This window comes from Acartia tonsa, chromosome 12, assembly GCF_053477335.1.
Source record: "Acartia tonsa isolate MP-2025a chromosome 12, ASM5347733v1, whole genome shotgun sequence".
NCBI lineage: Eukaryota > Metazoa > Arthropoda > Copepoda > Calanoida > Acartiidae > Acartia > Acartia tonsa.
The window spans coordinates 21,904,361-21,922,223 of NC_137271.1; the positions used below are offsets into that span (position 1 = coordinate 21,904,361).

At 34.8% G+C, this 17,863-nt stretch overlaps 2 protein-coding genes across 2 annotated transcripts in view; one reads left to right on the forward strand and one right to left on the reverse strand.

The window, feature by feature from the left end:
* LOC145334352 (chloride intracellular channel Clic-like) overlaps nt 1–17,863 on the reverse strand; it is a 426,064-nt gene that overhangs the window by 279,063 nt on the left and 129,138 nt on the right. The gene's annotated exons all lie outside the window — the stretch shown is intronic.
* LOC145334604 (sterol carrier protein 2-like) lies at nt 2,054–17,474 on the forward strand. The gene is made up of 19 exons (XM_080180123.1): nt 2,054–2,331; nt 3,133–3,288; nt 3,635–3,682; nt 4,138–4,207; nt 5,749–5,835; nt 6,562–6,611; nt 7,037–7,110; nt 7,390–7,486; nt 8,539–8,592; nt 9,080–9,145; nt 9,899–9,973; nt 10,360–10,419; nt 10,811–10,828; nt 11,404–11,481; nt 11,958–12,055; nt 13,441–13,502; nt 13,934–13,986; nt 14,560–14,629; nt 17,345–17,474. Exons 1-19 carry the CDS (start codon nt 2,314–2,316, stop codon nt 17,401–17,403), a joined length of 1,293 nt encoding a protein of 430 aa, XP_080036249.1. The 5' UTR covers nt 2,054–2,313; the 3' UTR covers nt 17,404–17,474.

Sequence of the window (17,863 nt, forward strand, 5' to 3'; positions counted from 1 at the left end):
ATTGTCGATAAATTGAGATATATCCCCAATGATAAAACACAAAACTATCCTATCTGTAGATAAAAGTTAGTTGGTGAAAGGTTTGAACACTCAACTTAATAAACCAACCAATCAAAACTCAGTAAAAGTCCCCAAAGTTGTGAAGCCAACGCATAAGAAAACATTATTGTAAAAATTTGGGGGACTAGTGTAATAAACAGCCTAATGATCCCTCTCTCTCTCACTCTCACTCTCTCTCTCTCTCTCTCTCTCTCTCTCTCTCTCTCTCTCTCTCTTTCTCTCTCTCTCTCTCTGATGCTCTTGGACGACGAGTTAATCATTAAAGTGGAAAACAGTAAAAGTGTCTGACTATGACGTCAGAAAAAATTAACAATTAACCAATGAGAGGCCGCTATATATTTTACCATTGTGAATACTGGCTTCTCATTGGTTAATTGTTAATTTTTTCTGACGTCATAGTCAGACACTTTTACTGTTTTCATTAAAGTAAAAATTGTGAGATGTGCTGTATGTACGTAACTGTATAATGATCATGTCCCGACTTTGATTGAGTCTTTGAAATCAGCTAAAAGCGTCTTGAATATAAACACAGCATAGTCCCTACAAAAGAACAAAAAGTAATTTGCAGACGAAAAGAGTCGTCACCACTTGACTTAGGTAGTTGACATGATTATTCATCTATACTCATACATTTATTGGTTGATGGCTATTTGGCAGAGTTCATTTCTCTGAATTTATCCAACAATGTCACTTGTCCTACTGCTATTATCTATAATACAAAGTAGAACGATGTCTGTCTGTTTGTTTGTCTGTTTGTTTGTCTGTTTGTTTGTCTGTTTGTTTGTCTGTTTGTTTGTCTGTTTGTTTGTCTGTTTGTTTGTCTGTTTGTTTGTCTGTTTGTTTGTCTGTTTGTTTGTCTGTTTGTTTGTCTGTTTGTTTGTCTGTTTGTTTGTCTGTTTGTTTGTCTGTTTGTTTGTCTGTTTGTTTGTCTGTTTGTTTGTCTGTTTGTTTGTCTGTTTGTTTGTCTGTTTGTTTGTCTGTTTGTTTGTCTGTTCGTTTGTCTGTTTGTTTGTCTGTTTGTTTGTCTGTTTGTTTGTCTGTTTGTTTGTCTGTTTGTTTGTCTGTTTGTTTGTCTGTTTGTTTGTCTGTTTGTTTGTCTGTTTGTTTGTCTAATTGTCTGTTTGTTTGTTTGTAGCGAAGAATCTCGCTAACCACTGAACCGATCGGGTTCTCCTTTACAGGGTAGCTTCTCATAGGTCCCGGGAAGGTTTATAACTATATTCTTGGAGGGTTGCATACCCCCACCCCCCCCCCAAAAAAAAAATCGAAATATACACCCCCCCCAACAATTTTTTCTTTCTTTTAAAAACTAAAATTAAAATAGTGGGGTCGACTACCCCCCCCCCCAAAAAAATAAAAAAAATATTCCCCCCACAAAGAAATAAAAAATTTTTTTTTAAAATCTAAAATACGAAAAATTTGTTTGCTCAAAAATCATGGGGCTTCGTTCCTAGAGGCTAGGGGCGAAACCGCCTGTCCAACTAATAATATATTGATGCATATGTGGTATTCGGCGACCCTGAGCCATGTTATGTGGCAACCCTGACCTTGGTTCGGAGAAGGGCCGAGGGCCCTCCCCCGAGTACCGGGGAAGGGGTCAGCCTGACCCCTCCCTATGCTTTAAAATTAATGATAGATTTTGACAGCCGTATTATGGCTAAGCTGCATTGTTTGGTTCCCCCACCCCTTCCAGGGATGGGGGATCATTGTTGCCCATTTTGATTAATGTATATATAGTTATATTGATTTTGCTTTAGTATTATTTATTCCAATCTGTGTATTTATTATTTGTTGTATTATAAAGTAGTAACCTCTAGACCCTGAATAAAGTAACATCTGAATAGACTTTGTTTGTTATTTAGTGATAGCTAGAGAAGCCCAGCTTCTCTATAATTATACGTGTCCACGTCTGTTCGCACTGCCGTAGTCATTTGAACTTGGGTAACGGCCATTTAACCGAGGCGGTTACCACATATATCCCTCTGTCTCCCTGGAAACTAGTTTGTGCGGTTCCTATATTCTTTAAAACTGTACAATTTCTGTCTAAAATACAGCTCGATTGTACAGTAATTATACAGTACTAATTGGTCTGTAGAAATCGTCAAAAAAAACTCTACTAGCAGACAAGTTCAAAGTGCTAAGTTGTTTAGAAATTTTAAAATTTGCAGTGATAAGAAAAAAGTAAATAAACACAGTGATATCTTTTAATTATTTATTATCTTCTTTATACTTTAAAATCTAGTTTTTGTAACAATGTCCAGTTTAGCGAAGGTAAATGCATTTATTACACAATTTTTTTATAATATTTAGGTGAATTTTAAAAAAAATTAAATAATAGATACATGATTTTAATATGAATACGACATTTGCAGCCGTATTCGAAAGAGTAGCGAAGAGCATAGAAAATACCTAAAGCCATCCCAAAACTAAATCTGAAAAGATAAGAGCCTAAAACTACCCCATGACCTATGAGAAGCTTTCCTAGAAGGGAGAACTCAATCGGTTTAGTACTAATAAAAATTTTAATGTGGTATTTATAAATTCTAGGTTGGTAAATAGAATTTGGTTTAGTTTCAATTGTCCCCCAAGTATTGCAAACACCGGACCCTTTGATTAAAGGACTTTTGTCTAAAAGTACTTGATAAATATCATGTATATATGAAAAGAAGGTGTGCCCTTTTTTTGTCCTAAGGCATTCTACCGTTTTGTAGACAGTTTTCCCCGGATAGCAAAATGATAAATAAAACCTGGCCAACAAAACTGTTGTTTTTGGTTTTTTGGTAATGTCCTTTCCCCTCCGACAGAACTATGAACTCTGGCTTCGGCGCTCGGCACCCTTGCCTGCCTAGCCGCAGCGCTTGGCTCCCTTGCCTAAAACCTAACCTAACCTAAAAATTGAAAAAATATTGAAAATTGGAAAGAGAACGCCAGATTTTTATCTAATTATTCGAAGAAATTGGTGTACGATACAAGATTTTTCTGTTTGGCTCAGAACTGGTTTTTATCCAGTGGATATCAATCGATTTTAAAGCTATTCTGAAAATAATTATTAACAATTATTTCTATATTTAGGCAATCTTACTGAAAACTCCACTATCAAGTCTGTTGATAAGACGCACAATGGCCACAGGTTCAAGTCCCAACCGTGTGTTTGTGGTGGGGGTGGGTATGACCAAATTTGAGAAGCCTGGTTCCAGAGACGATTTTGATTATCCTGATATGGCAAAAGTAAGTTTTATGATAGTTATATAGCTAGACAGATAGACAGATAGATGGACATATAGGTACATCAATATGTTAATAGATAGTTAGAAAGATAACTATATATATATACGATAGCGGTACTGTGCCTGAAACATTTTGGGGGCTCTTGTTTCGAAGGGATAGATAGAAAACAGAAAAATAGCCTAAGCTTTTTATAGTGGGCTCAAACGTCCTGATTGGTCAAGAAGTTTTTGCGCTATGGCCGTTTAAAAAAAGTCCGGATTTATGTGGCGCACCCTGTATAATAACCTAAAACCATTTCGTTACTTATATAAAGCTTCCTGTTACTTTTTAAAAATTCAATCTTTAGGAATGTGTAACAAGTGCCCTAACAGACGCGAATGTAGACTATTCTAAGGTAGATTTATTTTCAGTTTTTAGTAACAATGCTACTTTATAATTCAGTGTGTCTGTCTGTCTGTCAATCAGTCAGTCCGTAACGCTTTTCATGATAGAGAGCTAATTATTTTTGTGAAGATAACTATGACAAATGCGCATCTTATCTATACTTTGTTTTGTCAGTCTGTCTGTTGGTCATGCTTCTAAGGATGTAGAAGTTATTTTTGAGGATGCGTAATTTTTTTTGAGATTTTACATAATCTCTTTTTTGATCATTGTTATGAGAACTGAAAATCTGCTCTATAACTCATTTGTCCATTTCATGACTTTTTGGGTGCTTTGCTTTGTCCAGATTGTTTTCTCTTTTGTTTAATTCGAAAAGACTAAGATAAGTATTTCCTTCAAACTTTTCATAATATACTTCTGCCATTAATACCCAGAAACAATTTTTCTTAATAAGGGTTATTTGTTCAGGTAGAACAAGCGTGCGTAGGATATGTGTATGGAGATTCTACTTGTGGCCAGAGGGCTCTTTATCCTTTAGGTAGATAGATAGATATTTAGATGGATAGATAGATGGATAAATTGATTGTTAGATTGATTGATAGATTGATCAGAACCAGGTTGTGTAGGATATGTTTATGGAGATTCTACTTGTGGCCAGAGAGCTCTTTATCCTTTAGGTAGATAGATAGATATTTAGATAGATAAAAAAATTAAATGTATATTTAAATCTTTTGGTTAAAGTAACAGGATGTCTGTCTATGAAGGATCTTGCTAACCACTGGACCGATAGGGTTCTTCTTATCAGTGAGGATTTTTAACCTTGCAGTGTGAGTTTAACACTACACTGTTAAAAATATTTTTTTTTTTAGCATCAGATAATACTATATATTCTTCACATTAATGTATAGTATCAATCCGTACGTTATAGGAAAAAAACTTATTACAATACAAGGAAGATTCCAATACTGTATTGAGCAATACTTAGTGTTCTATGGAGTAACATGTAGTACTAAATAATGTATTTGTCTGTATAGTATTATCCAATACGCTCTTTGGAATAATATTCAATACGGTAGAAGTAAGTTTTTAATACTCTCCTTTGCAATTTTTGATATCCTCTATCATAATTTTTGATACTCTGTAGAGTATGAAACTGTTTTACTTTGGATGAAAGATCAGTCTATAATATATGATTATTATATGTACATATACATTTTGTTATATCAACAAACATACCAAGCAGAGCAATAAAACATTAATTTAAATGTAAATTTAGTAAAAAAAATGACTTTAAAGATGTTTAGGACTAAACATGATCCTTAAAAATAAAAACTATGGTCAGTCATAATTACAAAAATCAAAACTATAAATCTGAGCATAAATAGTAACATTTCATCTTTGTCTAAAACGACCAAGCAGAAACACTTCCATGAGAGGTATGCACCAATGGTGTCTCTGTTTCAATTATTCTTTACAGTACAGATTCGTACCCTAGAACGTATGAATAGTTACTATTTTAATCTGATACGCTACAGCGTATGAAATAGTACTAAATTAAAAAACATTTCTATAGCGTATTTTCCAGTACACTAGAGTCTATCAAATAGTACTATTTTAATAAACATTTCTGTACCGTATTTTCCAGTATTCTAGAGCGTATCAATCGATACTAAAAAAATGTATGGGTTCTGTATAGTAATAATTATTGTGTTATATAGTATTACATAGTGTTATATATTAATTATATAGTTGTAGCGTACTTACGGTTCCAATACTCTCCAGAGTATCAATTGATACTAAATAAAAAAATTATTTTTAACAGTGTATTTTTGGGAGGGTAACTCGAACCCACATTGAGAAATCGCATCTTTAAAAAAAAATTCCTCCCCCTCAAAAAAAACTAAAGTGTAAAGTTCAATGTCATATTCTAACACAGTCTCTTGAGTGCTCCTAGCTGCTAGTGACGTACAGATTTAATAGATTTCTGAACATTATTTAGTCAGTCTGATTCTTTTACATGTTGATTCATCTATTGAATTGTATTTCTATTATATGTTTAATCAATTGATTAATTAATAGGTATGACTGGTATACCAATCTACAATGTGAACAACAACTGTGCTACTGGTAGCTCCGCCCTCTTTCTGGCATACCAACTTATCTCAGGTAGAATAACAACTGTGCTACTGGTAGCTCCGCCCTATTCCTGGCGTATCAACTTATCTCAGGTAAAATAACAACTGTACTTCTTGTAGCTCCGCCCTCTTTCTGGTATACCAACTTATCTCAGGTATAATAACTTAAGTTTAGATGCTAGGGGGCTAGGTGTCGCTTCGGGTATTCTCGCGGTGTCGGACAGAGATTCGAACCCATCACATTCCCGACGACCAGCGGATGCGCTACGTGTTGAGCCACGGTCGCGGGTTTAGGTATACTAATTTGCTACTGGTAACTCCGCCCTATAGCTGGCATAACAACTTATTTCTTGTATGCTTCTTAGGTAGCAGCAGAGGAAAATTTTGTACTTTCATTGCTCAGTACTATGTTCCTTTTGTTTTAGCAAAGCTACTCGATAGTTTTTTCTGTCCTTCAGTCTATCAGTCAATCCATAATGCTATAGAAGAAATGTGATTTTAACAGCACAGACACCTAAAATCTCTAGTGAAGATTTCTACGACATAAGTGCATCGTTTTTTCCGTCTGTCGGTCAATCTTCAAAAGACATTAACCTTATTTTTAGAAGGTTTCGTGATTTTCTTTTAGCATAATTTTTTTCTTAATCTGCTTTATTGTGGCAACTTATTTTGAACTTTTTTTGCATTCTGTCCGTTTGATGATTCTATCATTATTTTGTGCTTCTCTTCTCATGTATGTTGTCATCCTTGTTTTTAGGAGGACTTTCAAACTGTGTGTTAGCTCTGGGATTTGAGAAAATGCAAAAGGTAAAAATACAAGAACTCACACGGCCATACTGAAAAATCATGTATAGCATCGTATTAAAGGCAGCTTCTTGCATATATTAAAATAAAAAAAAATATAATATTAAGATCAGTTAGGTAGGCCACGAGGGGCTTAAGGTCAAGGCAAACAAAACCCATCACTTTTATTTAGATTTTTTCCCCTCATTTTTTATTGTTCATTTTTTTTGAGGGGGGGGGGTAATTTTTTTCAAGGGCGATTTCTCTTGCGATAGTGGTGATAACCTCCCCCAAAATAGTTATAAACCTTCCCGGGGCCTGTGAGAAGCTACCCTGTTTAGGGGAACCTGATCGGGTCAGTCATTAGCGAGATCCTTCGGTACAAACAAACAGAAAGATATCGTTTTACTTTGTACTATAGATTGTAAAGTTGTGTTTATTGTTTTTAGGGAAGCTTGGCAAGTGTATTTTCTGACAGAGCCAATCCTATCCAACCTCATGTGGAAAATATGATGGAAATTAGGTAACAAAAGAGAGTAAAGTAAAAGACAATGAAAAATAAATATATGTATCCCCTTATTAGAATTTTTTCTAGAAGCGATTTCTCTTGGGGGTTGGTGGTATTGTTATAAACCTTTCCAAGATCTAAGATAAGCTACAGTTTAAAGGAGAACCATATCGGTTCAGCATTAGCGAGATCTTTTGGTACAGACAAACACACACACACAGCTCTGGTCATTGTATAATAAATAACAATTTTTTTAATATTTAAAAATCACAAAACCTCTCACAAATAATTCAGGGAGCTAACAGCATCTCCCATGGCTGCCCAGTTGTTTGGAAATGCGGGGCTCGAACATATGGAAAAATATGGAACCACGGAGGAACATTTTGCAAAGGTACTTTTTTGTCTTTTAGATAATCTAATCGATATATTATGTTGCATCAGATTTTCATATACTCTAATAAAGTGATGCTCGCAGCTGGCTAATATAACGATACCCCCCATCCATCCCCTGTACCCCAACTTAACAGCACCTGCTGGCTGATCGTACTGGCAAATAAATGAGGTTCATATTAGCAAGTTAAATTAGGGCAAATTCTACCCTGTCTATAATCTAGGTATATCCTATATATAACGACTAGAGTTGGCTCAATATAACTATATCGCTATTGGCTAGTTTTCTATAAGTACATATCTATTTATCTATTTCTCAATAAATCAATTTTCCTCCCCCGCCATTACTATCTAAAAGGAAGAAGTAAATATTTATTAATTTAAATGATTTTCAAAAGATTTTTTCAATTATATTTTTTTTTCACATTACCATCAACAAAGGGTTAATATGATTAAAATTTTAGTTTCAATATTTTAACACGAAGAAAGTGTCGCCACAATCGAATTCTTTTAAAATACAGTTTTCTTAGATTTACTCTATTATAAACGTATTTTTTTTTAATTATGAAAAAAGGATTAAATACTTCAATGTAATTCAAATATCAACATGAAGTGAAAAACTTAATTCATTCCATACACAAATAGAATAAAGGTCTTATTGCTTTGGTCAATGAGAGTTTAATGAGGATTATTGGAGCACTATGAGTTTTAAACACTTTACCATTGGAAGGCTCGAGCTCATTTATAGACGTTTATTTCCTATATAGATCTGTTATGGATCTTGATGCAATAAAGCATGCCGTTTTGTAAATGTTAAAAATTGGAATATTTCATTAAATAAAAGTAATCGCAAATATACTTAGTAAATAATTTATCCATAGTGGTATCATACTGTTTAAAAAGTATGGGTTTAAAACATGAATTAATAATTAATAATTTTATGAAAATCTTAGTTAGCTTAAAGTAATTTTATTCATAATATATCCAAAAGCTACACTAAGATTAATCAGGAAATAAATTTTTGTGCCATTGCCAAATCCATACTTGTTTTAGATTGCGTGGAAGAATCATAATCACTCAGTCAACAATCCCAAAAGCCAGTTCCAGGTAAAAAAAAAAGTTGAGAAAGTAAAGTGCCCCCCACTCCTGTAGCCATCAGTGGAAATAAATCACCTCTTTCACTTTGAACTGCTAAATTATATGAGAGGGACTGATCAAAGTTTTAAATGTTTATCATATTTCATTTGGAAAAAACTATTTTGTCTCTCACATTTTTATAGAAAAAGTGAGCTTGTTTATAAATAAAAATTATCTTACTAACATGGACCTCCAAGCTTTTTTTTAAAATAAGGAGTTTCAAAGTTTTAAGGGGGTGAATATAATGTATTCTTTTTTTTTAAATTTTGAAGAGAAAAATACAAGGTTTCAAAGTTTGAGGGGATAAACAACACCCCTTTACTCCCACTATTGGATGTCCATTCTTATTAACCTATAGCAATTTACGAAGGTTATTTTTTTTCATTCAGTTACAAATATGAAAAAACAGTACATTTTTAAATTATGATCAAAGTTGATAATCTTTACATATTTTAAGGATAAGTATACACTAGAACAGATTAAAAATGCACCGAAAATCCACGGAATGTTGACAAAGCTTCAGGTGTTTTAATTTTTAAAATTATTTACATGCAAACAGTGATAAGGGAACGCTTATCAGGCCAGCAATTCTAGAAAAATGTTCACGAAACCTATTAGCGTGAGTGGCGTGTGGGAAGGTGCAACCTTTAATCGTCTTTGAGGGAAAACAAAAATATATTTATCTGCTTATAACTGTTTTGAACCTCTATAGTGCCTACAAAAAAGGGGATATATTTTAAAACTTTTGGCCAAAGTATCCTTAATGACGTCATAATGGAAAGGTTATTATTCTTCTATTTCCGACTTTTAAAAAATCTTCACAAAAATTAGGGTTGGGCCAGATACTTTTTTGGCCGGATACCGGATACCGGATATCCGGCTGATTTCAAATGCCGGATATCCGGTACCCGGCCGGATATCCGGCAAATATCCGGTTATCCGGCCAAATTACCGGAAATCCGGTCGGATAACCGGCCAAATTACCAGATATTAAAGTAGTAAAAAAAAATTTCTTCAGAAATCTTATATAAATTACATAAAGTTTAACTTATTCAGAAGAAATGTTCTTCTAGCTTCAATAATAAGAAAATTATAGCCATTAAAGATTTTAAAAAGCAGAGATTTTTGGTGTAAAGTATAAAAGATTATAGAGCCGGATATCCGGCCGGATAGTTTCAATATCCGGTATCCGGCCGGATATTGAAAATGGCCGGATATCCGGCCACACCGGATATCCGGCCCAACCCTAACAAAAATCCTGATCTGTATATTTTAGTGCTGTCCTACATCAGATGGGGGTGCTGCCGCTATCTTGGCCTCCAAACAGTTTGTTGAAGAGAACGGCCTCCAGGTACTAAAATAAAATTCAATATATTTTTAGTAGCTAAGCTACTCTATATGTGTTTGTGTCTGTCTGCCTGTCCTTCTGTGATAGTAGCCAAATTGAGCATTTAAAAAAAAGGAAAATATTAATATACAATGCACAATGTACATTAGTGTTTTACAAAGGGGTAGGGGCAATTGGACTGTAAAATGAAATGGTACCTAAACTTTTATAACCACGGTCACAGTATAATTCGTTGGTTTTAAAACATTTTGTACTTTTATTTTATCTTATTTAACTTTTCCACCAATAATTTTAATCTATTTAATACGCTTTCATGTAATTGTTTGGGTGTGAACTGAACATTAATCTATCGCCAATTGTCTTATCCCATAAGATCTGTGTGTTTTCAGGATAAAGCTATAGAGATTCTTGGCATTGAAATGAAAACTGATCCTTCTTCTTCTTTTAAGGTACCTTTGCAAATGGATATATTATTACCTGGATATTTAACCAGATTTCCATGTTCTTTAATAAAGTGAAACTTGCACCTGGCGTAATCCCATCCCTTGCTACCGGACTAACAAACAACTTCCATAATAACAAGCTAAACTAACGACAATTTTTCCCCTGTCATAAAATCCACATATATTAGTTATCCATTTTTATGAAATAACAAAGTTTTTTTCAAAATCATAGTTACAATGATGACAACATTAATAAATAGCAAAGCACAAGTATAATCACGAAACCTTTCCCAAGATTTTTTTATATGTTATCTATATTTTTTAATCCCTTTCTTTCCCTAACCCCCAAGGTTGAACGTCCTTGCATTCGTAACTACTAATTTTATTTATATTTTAGGATAAAAGCTGCATTAAGGTTATTTTTGTTTTGTTTTTACAAATATCGAATATCTTTAATTTTCCTTGGATCATAATTCTTTGATTTATCCTATGATATAAAGTTATGAGGTTTTTTGTCTAAACCTTAAGATTTTAATAACTTCCAACCCGATTGAGTTCTCCTTTTAAGGAAAGCTTCACATGTGTCTCAGTATGGTTTTAGGCTTTATTATTTTTAAGTTAGGTTTTTATATAGTTTTATGCTTTTTTTTCTGCCCATACTTTTAACTTCCCCTTTAACTTCGAAACGCGATAGATTATATAGACCGATATAATTTTAGATTAGTATGAAAACTTTCTTCATTTCCATAGGGTTTTATAACATCAAATATTTTGCTGAAGTCATACTGACAAAAAATAATTATCATTTGAATTAACCTGCCATTTCTATATTCTAAAATTAGCAAAATTATAGTTTTTGTGTTTTGTCAATTTTATTATTGTTGTCAATTTTGTAATATTCTTACTGGCAAAATTACAACTTTACAGTTTTTTACTCCATATTGGAAAAAGTTTAATGCAAAACACACAAAAAAAACTGGTAATGGTCAGAATGTAGGCTATGATATGGCTAAAATGGCAGCAAATTCTGTTTACCAGAAGACTGGAGTCAAACCATCAGACGTTCAGGTAATCTTTCACATCAATTGGTATGGTATTAAACTAATCAAACAAATTCAATAAAATTACCCAAAGTGTTTAATTCAACTAATAAAATTACGTGGTTAAAAAACTTTAGGTACCAGTGTACTATACAGACTATTGTCCCTTCCCTCCCTGTGTACATGTAAGGCTTTAAACACACAAACTCCATAACTAGCTTAGAAATTTTTAGAGCTCTTTGTTTCTTATCATGTATGTTCTTTAATACTGAAAATAGGATATACGTGGATATATTGACAGGAGGAAATTTGTCGTCAATCTATCCTGCTAATATGAACCTAATTTATTGGTCAGTTCGTTCGTCCAGTAACAGTGGGAGTGAGGGAAATGGGGTAAATGTGGGTGGATGAGGGGTTTCGTTGTTTTAGACAGCTGCGAGCATAACTATCAAAGTAGATGAAAATCTGGTGCAACATCCAAGTAATAATATATTAATTATGAAGGTTATTGAGCTGCATGACTGTTTCTCCGCTAATGAGCTGATAACCTATGAAGCCCTGGGCCTATGTGAAGAAGGGAAAGCTGGTGAATTGATTGATAGGTAGGCCACCAGCATTTTAGTGCACAATTTGATTTCAAGTTTGCTATTAAATAAACTCGCGGCTACGCCCCTTAAAGCCTCTAGAGACACTTGAGTTGGAGGGTGGAGGTTGAGTCGAAAACCCCTCTTTTTAAAACTTTATTATTAAAAAAATAAAATAAGTGGCCCAAAAATAGTTATAAACCTCCCCAGGACATGAGAACCATATAAGTTCAGTTTTAGTGAGATCCTTCGGTACAGACATACATACATCCTGTTACATCTATATTAGGATTTGACACAAATAATATGGGAGGTAGTTTTTTTCCCTAGGTTTGTATAGGGTACTCATTTTTTAAAAATAAGTGGCGGGGGTTATTAGTGCACAACAGAAACTTTAGGTGAAAGCTTCAAGTAATTTTTTTATAATGGAAAGCCATAAATAATATAAATTATGTTATGTATTGTTTATTGTTTGGAAAATTACCGCAAGTCGTCTTTAATTCTTTTTCGATATATTTACAAACTAAATAAATTATCTCAAGTTACATAGATCTCAATTGATTGATTATAGCTTACTCTACAAAATAATTGTAATTTTTTGGTGAAGCTGCTTAATCACGGAGATGGGGTTTTAAAAAAATGCCGCGTTTTTTCGACAATTTTTTGGACATTGATTGATTGAACGAAGACGATGGGATTTCAACACAGAGTATACAACCTAAGAATTCAAAATTTTAAAATTATTATTTTAGCCATTTGTATAATGTCTAATACAACTTAAATCCATTTTCGCTGCATATTTATTAATGCATCTTTTTAGAGCTGTATTAGATATTATACAAATGGCTAAAATAATGATTTTAAAATTTTGAATTCTTAAGTTGTATACTCTGTGTTGAAATCCCATCGTCTTCGTTCAATCAATCAATGTCTAAAAAATTGTCCAAAAAACGCGGCATTTTTTAAAACCCCATCTCGGCTAATATTCTTGATATGGTGTCTGTAAAGCAAAACAAGTTTTTCTATTCGCGTTTGAGAGGAGTGTATAATTTTCTGGTGAGCTTCACGTACTTCCCTCTCAAAACCCTGTGCACGATATTGGTTTGTCATATCTGGGTAGAATCCTATTATATAAAGTGTAAGGTTTTTTTGTCTGTAGCAAAGGATCTCGCTAACTGCTTTACCGATATGTTTCTCCTTTACAATGTAGCTTCTCATGGGTCCTGTTTTTTTCTTTTTTTAAATCTAAACTAAAAAAATGGGTTATCGAATTCAACTCCCCCCTCCTCAAGTGATCCTAGAGGCCTCCAGGGGCATAACCACTAGTGTAGAATAAAGAGATATATAGGTAAATCTATTTAGATTTTACAAAAATTGAAAACAATTATTTTTTCAATTTTTAGAAATGATAATACTTATGGGGGTAAATATGTGATCAATCCAAGTGGTGGTCTTATTAGTAAAGGTTAGTTTTAACAGCGAATCTATTCTATATTTCACGTTGTACATGTCCGTAACACTTTGGCAGATTTTCTTGGCTGCTCTTCAAGATAAACCTTCATAAATTTTTATATATTAACTATAACAAAATATTTTGGCTTAGAAAAGGTTTCGTGATTTTTCTCTGTCTGGGTTTGAGTTTATTTTTGTATGACAATATTTGCTAAGCTATGTAACCTAATTTGTAATTTGTAGTCCTTGAGACACTTAGAATTGGTTAAATTTATGATCAGATTATCTATTAAGGATGTACACATAGAAAACAAACTTTGGGCATAGTTCCTTTCATGACAAAGCCTCTTATGGGGCGTTTCGTCGTATTTTCATAGTAGCGTATGCTCTATTTCTATCCCCTGCAGGGACAATAGTTAAATTAAGCTGTATTTTTATTTGTAGGACATCCTTTGGGTGCTACAGGACTGGCTCAATGCTATGAATTAACATCTCAGGTTTTAATCATTTTGACTTTTTCCCTCATATTGTCATTAGACCACAGAAAACCCCGCAACCCCCGGATATTTTTTAAAATCAAAAAAGGGGTTATTTTTCAATTTTTGTTAAGCATAGGTAAAAAACTACCTTCCTTATTTTTAATTTATAGAAAATAAGGAGAAGGTGTGGTCAGTGCTCAACAGGCACTTTAAGGGAAAGTACCAACATTTAAACTGATAAAGTGTGTTCTACAAAAGCTTTGCTTCCCTCTTATTTTTGTATGTTTATTAGACACTGGTTAAATTTGTTGTTTTATCCTGCTATTTTTCAAAAATAAAATTTTAAAATTTAATTGTTTAGCTCTAAAGGTTCATAATTTAGCAAATGAAAATATAATTTATTTTATAAGCTAATGAGCTATTATTATGTTTTAGAAGTAACATTCGACGGTCAACCAGTCTTTTGTAGCATTTTTAACGTTTCTGGAGTGACAAAATGAAGTCCTGGCTGTATCCATTTCACCTATATCCTACCAATGATTGCCAATAATCCTAGTTTTTAACACAGATTTAAGCAGATATTTGATTTAGTTGAGAGGTGATGCGGGACCCAGACAGGTTCCAAAAGCAAGACTTGCCCTCCAACATAATCTGGGATTAGGTATAGTGTCAAATAGATAGATATATTGAATAAGAGACAGACAGGTGGGTGCTAGACTGGTTCCAGAAAGCAAGACTGGCCCCCCAGCATAATCTGGATTTAGGTATATATAGTGTCAGATAGATAGATAGATTGACTGACAGACAGACAGGTGGGTGCTAGACTTGTTCCAGAAGCATCACTGGCACTCCAGCATAATCTAGGATTTGGTATAGTGTCAGATAGATAGATAGATTGAGTGACAGACATACAGGTGGGTGCTAGACATATTTCAGAAGAATGAATGGCCCTCCAGCATAATCTGGATTTAGGTATAGTGTCAGATAGATAGATTGACTGACAGACAGACAGGTGCTAACAGATTCTAGATGTAAGACTGGCCCTCCAGCATAATCTGGGATTAGATATAGTGTCAGATAGATAGATAGATAGATTGACTGACAGACAGACAGGTGGGTGCTAGACTGGTTCCAGAAAGCAAGACTGGCCCCCCAGCATAATCTGGATTTAGGTATAGTGTCAGATAGATAGATAGATTGACTGACAGACAGACAGGTGCTAACAGATTCTAGATGTAAGACTGGCCCTCCAGCATAATCTGGGATTAGATATAGTGTCAGATAGATAGATAGATAGATTGACTGACAGACAGACAGGTGGGTGCTAGACTGGTTCCAGAAAGCAAGACTGGCCCCCCAGCATAATCTGGATTTAGGTATAGTGTCAGATAGATAGATAGATTGACTGACAGACAGACAGGTGCTAACAGATTCTAGATGTAAGACTGGCCCTCCAGCATAATCTGGGATTAGATATAGTGTCAGATAGATAGATAGATAGATTGACTGACAGACAGACAGGTGGGTGCTAGACTGGTTCCAGAAAGCAAGACTGGCCCCCCAGCATAATCTGGATTTAGGTATAGTGTCAGATAGATAGATAGATTGACTGACAGACAGACAGGTGCTAACAGATTCTAGATGTAAGACTGGCCCTCCAGCATAATCTGGGATTAGATATAGTGTCAGATAGATAGATAGATAGATTGACTGACAGACAGACAGGTGGGTGCTAGACTGGTTCCAAAAAACAAGACTGGCCCCCCAGCATAATCTGGATTTAGGTATAGTGTCAGATAGATAGATAGATTGACTGACTGACAAACAGACAGGTAGGAGCTAGACAGGTTCCAGAAGCATGACTGGCCCTCCAGCATTATCTGGGATTAGGTATAGTATCAGATAGATGGATAGATAGATAGATAGATTGACTGACAGACAGGTAGGTAGGTGCTAGACATATTTCAGAAGCATGACTGGCCCTCCAGCATAATCTGGGATTATGTATAGTATCAGATAGATAGATAGATTGACTGACAGCCAGACAAACAGGTGGATGCTAACAGGTTCTAGATGCAAGACTGGCCCTCCAGCATTATCAGGAATTAGGTATTGTGACAGATAGATAGATAGATTGACTGACATACATACAGACAGGTGGGTGCTAGATTGTTTCAAAAGCAAGACTGGCCCTCCAGCATAATCTGGGATTAGGTATAGTATCAGATAGATGGAAAGATAGATAGATAGATTGACTGACAGACAGGTAGGTAGGTGCTAGACATATTTCAGAAGCATGATTGGCCCTCCAGCATAATCTGGGATTATGTATAGTATCAGATAGATAAATAGATTGACTGACAGCCAGACAAACAGGTGGATGCTAACAGGTTCTAGATGCAAGACTGGCCCTCCAGCTTTATCAGGAATTAGGTATTGTGACAGATAGATAGATAGATTGACTGACAGACAGACAGGTGGGTGCTAGACTTGTTTCAAAAGCAAGACTGGCCCTCCAGCATAATCTGGGATTAGGTATAGTGTCAGATAGATAGATTGACTGACAGACAGACAGGCTGGTTCCAGAAACAAGATTGGCCTTCCAACATAATCTAGAACTAGGTATAGTGTCAGATAGATAGATAGAATGACAGACAGACAGACAGGTGGGTGCTAGACTTGTTCCAGAAGCAACACTGGCCCCCCAGCATAATCTAAGATTAGGTATTGTGTCAGATAGATAGATAGATTGACTGATAGACAGACAGGTGGGTGCTAGACATATTCCAGAAGCATGACTGCCCTCCAGCATAATCTGGGATTAGGTATAGTATCAGATAGATAGTTAGATTGACTGACAGACAGACAGGTGGGTGCTATACTTGTTTTAGAAGCAACACTGGCCCTCCAGCATAATCTGGGATTAGGTATTGTGTCAGATATATGGATAGATAGATTGACTAATGGAGAGACAGACAGGTGGGTGCTAGACTTGTTCCAGAAGCAACACTGGCCCTCCAGCATAGATTGATAGATAGATGGATAGATAGATTGACTAACGGGGAGACAGACAGGTGGGTGCTATACTTGTTTCAGAAGCAAGACTGGCCCCCCAGCATAATTTGGATTTAGGTATAGTGTCAGATAGATAGATAGATTGACTGACAGACAAACCGACAGGTAGGTGCTAGACTTGTTTCAGAAGCAAGACTGGCACTCCAGCATAATCTGGGAATAGGTATAGTGTCAGATAGATAGATAGACTACCAGACAGACAGACAGGTGGATGCTAGAGAGGTTCCAGAAACATAAAGGGGGACGAGAGGTTTCAATACTCAACAAGGTACTGTGTATAAAAGCACCAATATTTTGCTAGGTGGAGCCTGTGTTGTAGCCCTGTATGGAAAACCTGACTTAAAACAAGCTAAATTATAAGAAACATATTAATATTTATATTTTATGTAATTGATTTTTCATAGTAAAACTAAATAAAAACTTATTCAATATGTCATGTTTTGTTTTAATATCTTAAGTCCCATCCACTATAAAGATAGCCCTAAACCAACCGCTTGTAAGCCTATTGGAAATCAACCTCTTAAAATTTTAAAGATCAGCTGGAAGTCTTAACCTGAAAAATTAATATGTGGTCCCAAAAAAATGTCAAAGAATCCAATTTGGTTTAATTTTATGCTTAGTCGCGGCTGCCGAGCCCTGCTTTAAAAAATCAATATTCAATAGACCAGTATCTATATTCCTTTGTCGGTTCAGTGGTTACCTAGATCCTAAGCATAGGTAAAAAACTACTCCCCGTCCTTTTTACGATTATTTAAAAAAATAAATTTACCTTTCCTTGATTTTTTTTCTCGTCTCATTAAAAGTTTGAATTGCTTGGGTA

Excerpts from the sequence above, each read along its gene's own strand:
- LOC145334604 (XM_080180123.1), top strand. Across the intron at positions 11,482-11,957 it reads TCAAACCATCAGACGTTCAG|GTTATTGAGCTGCATGACTG; the intron begins GTAATCTTTCAC and ends TTAATTATGAAG. Across the intron at positions 13,503-13,933 it reads TGGTGGTCTTATTAGTAAAG|GACATCCTTTGGGTGCTACA; the intron begins GTTAGTTTTAAC and ends TTTTATTTGTAG.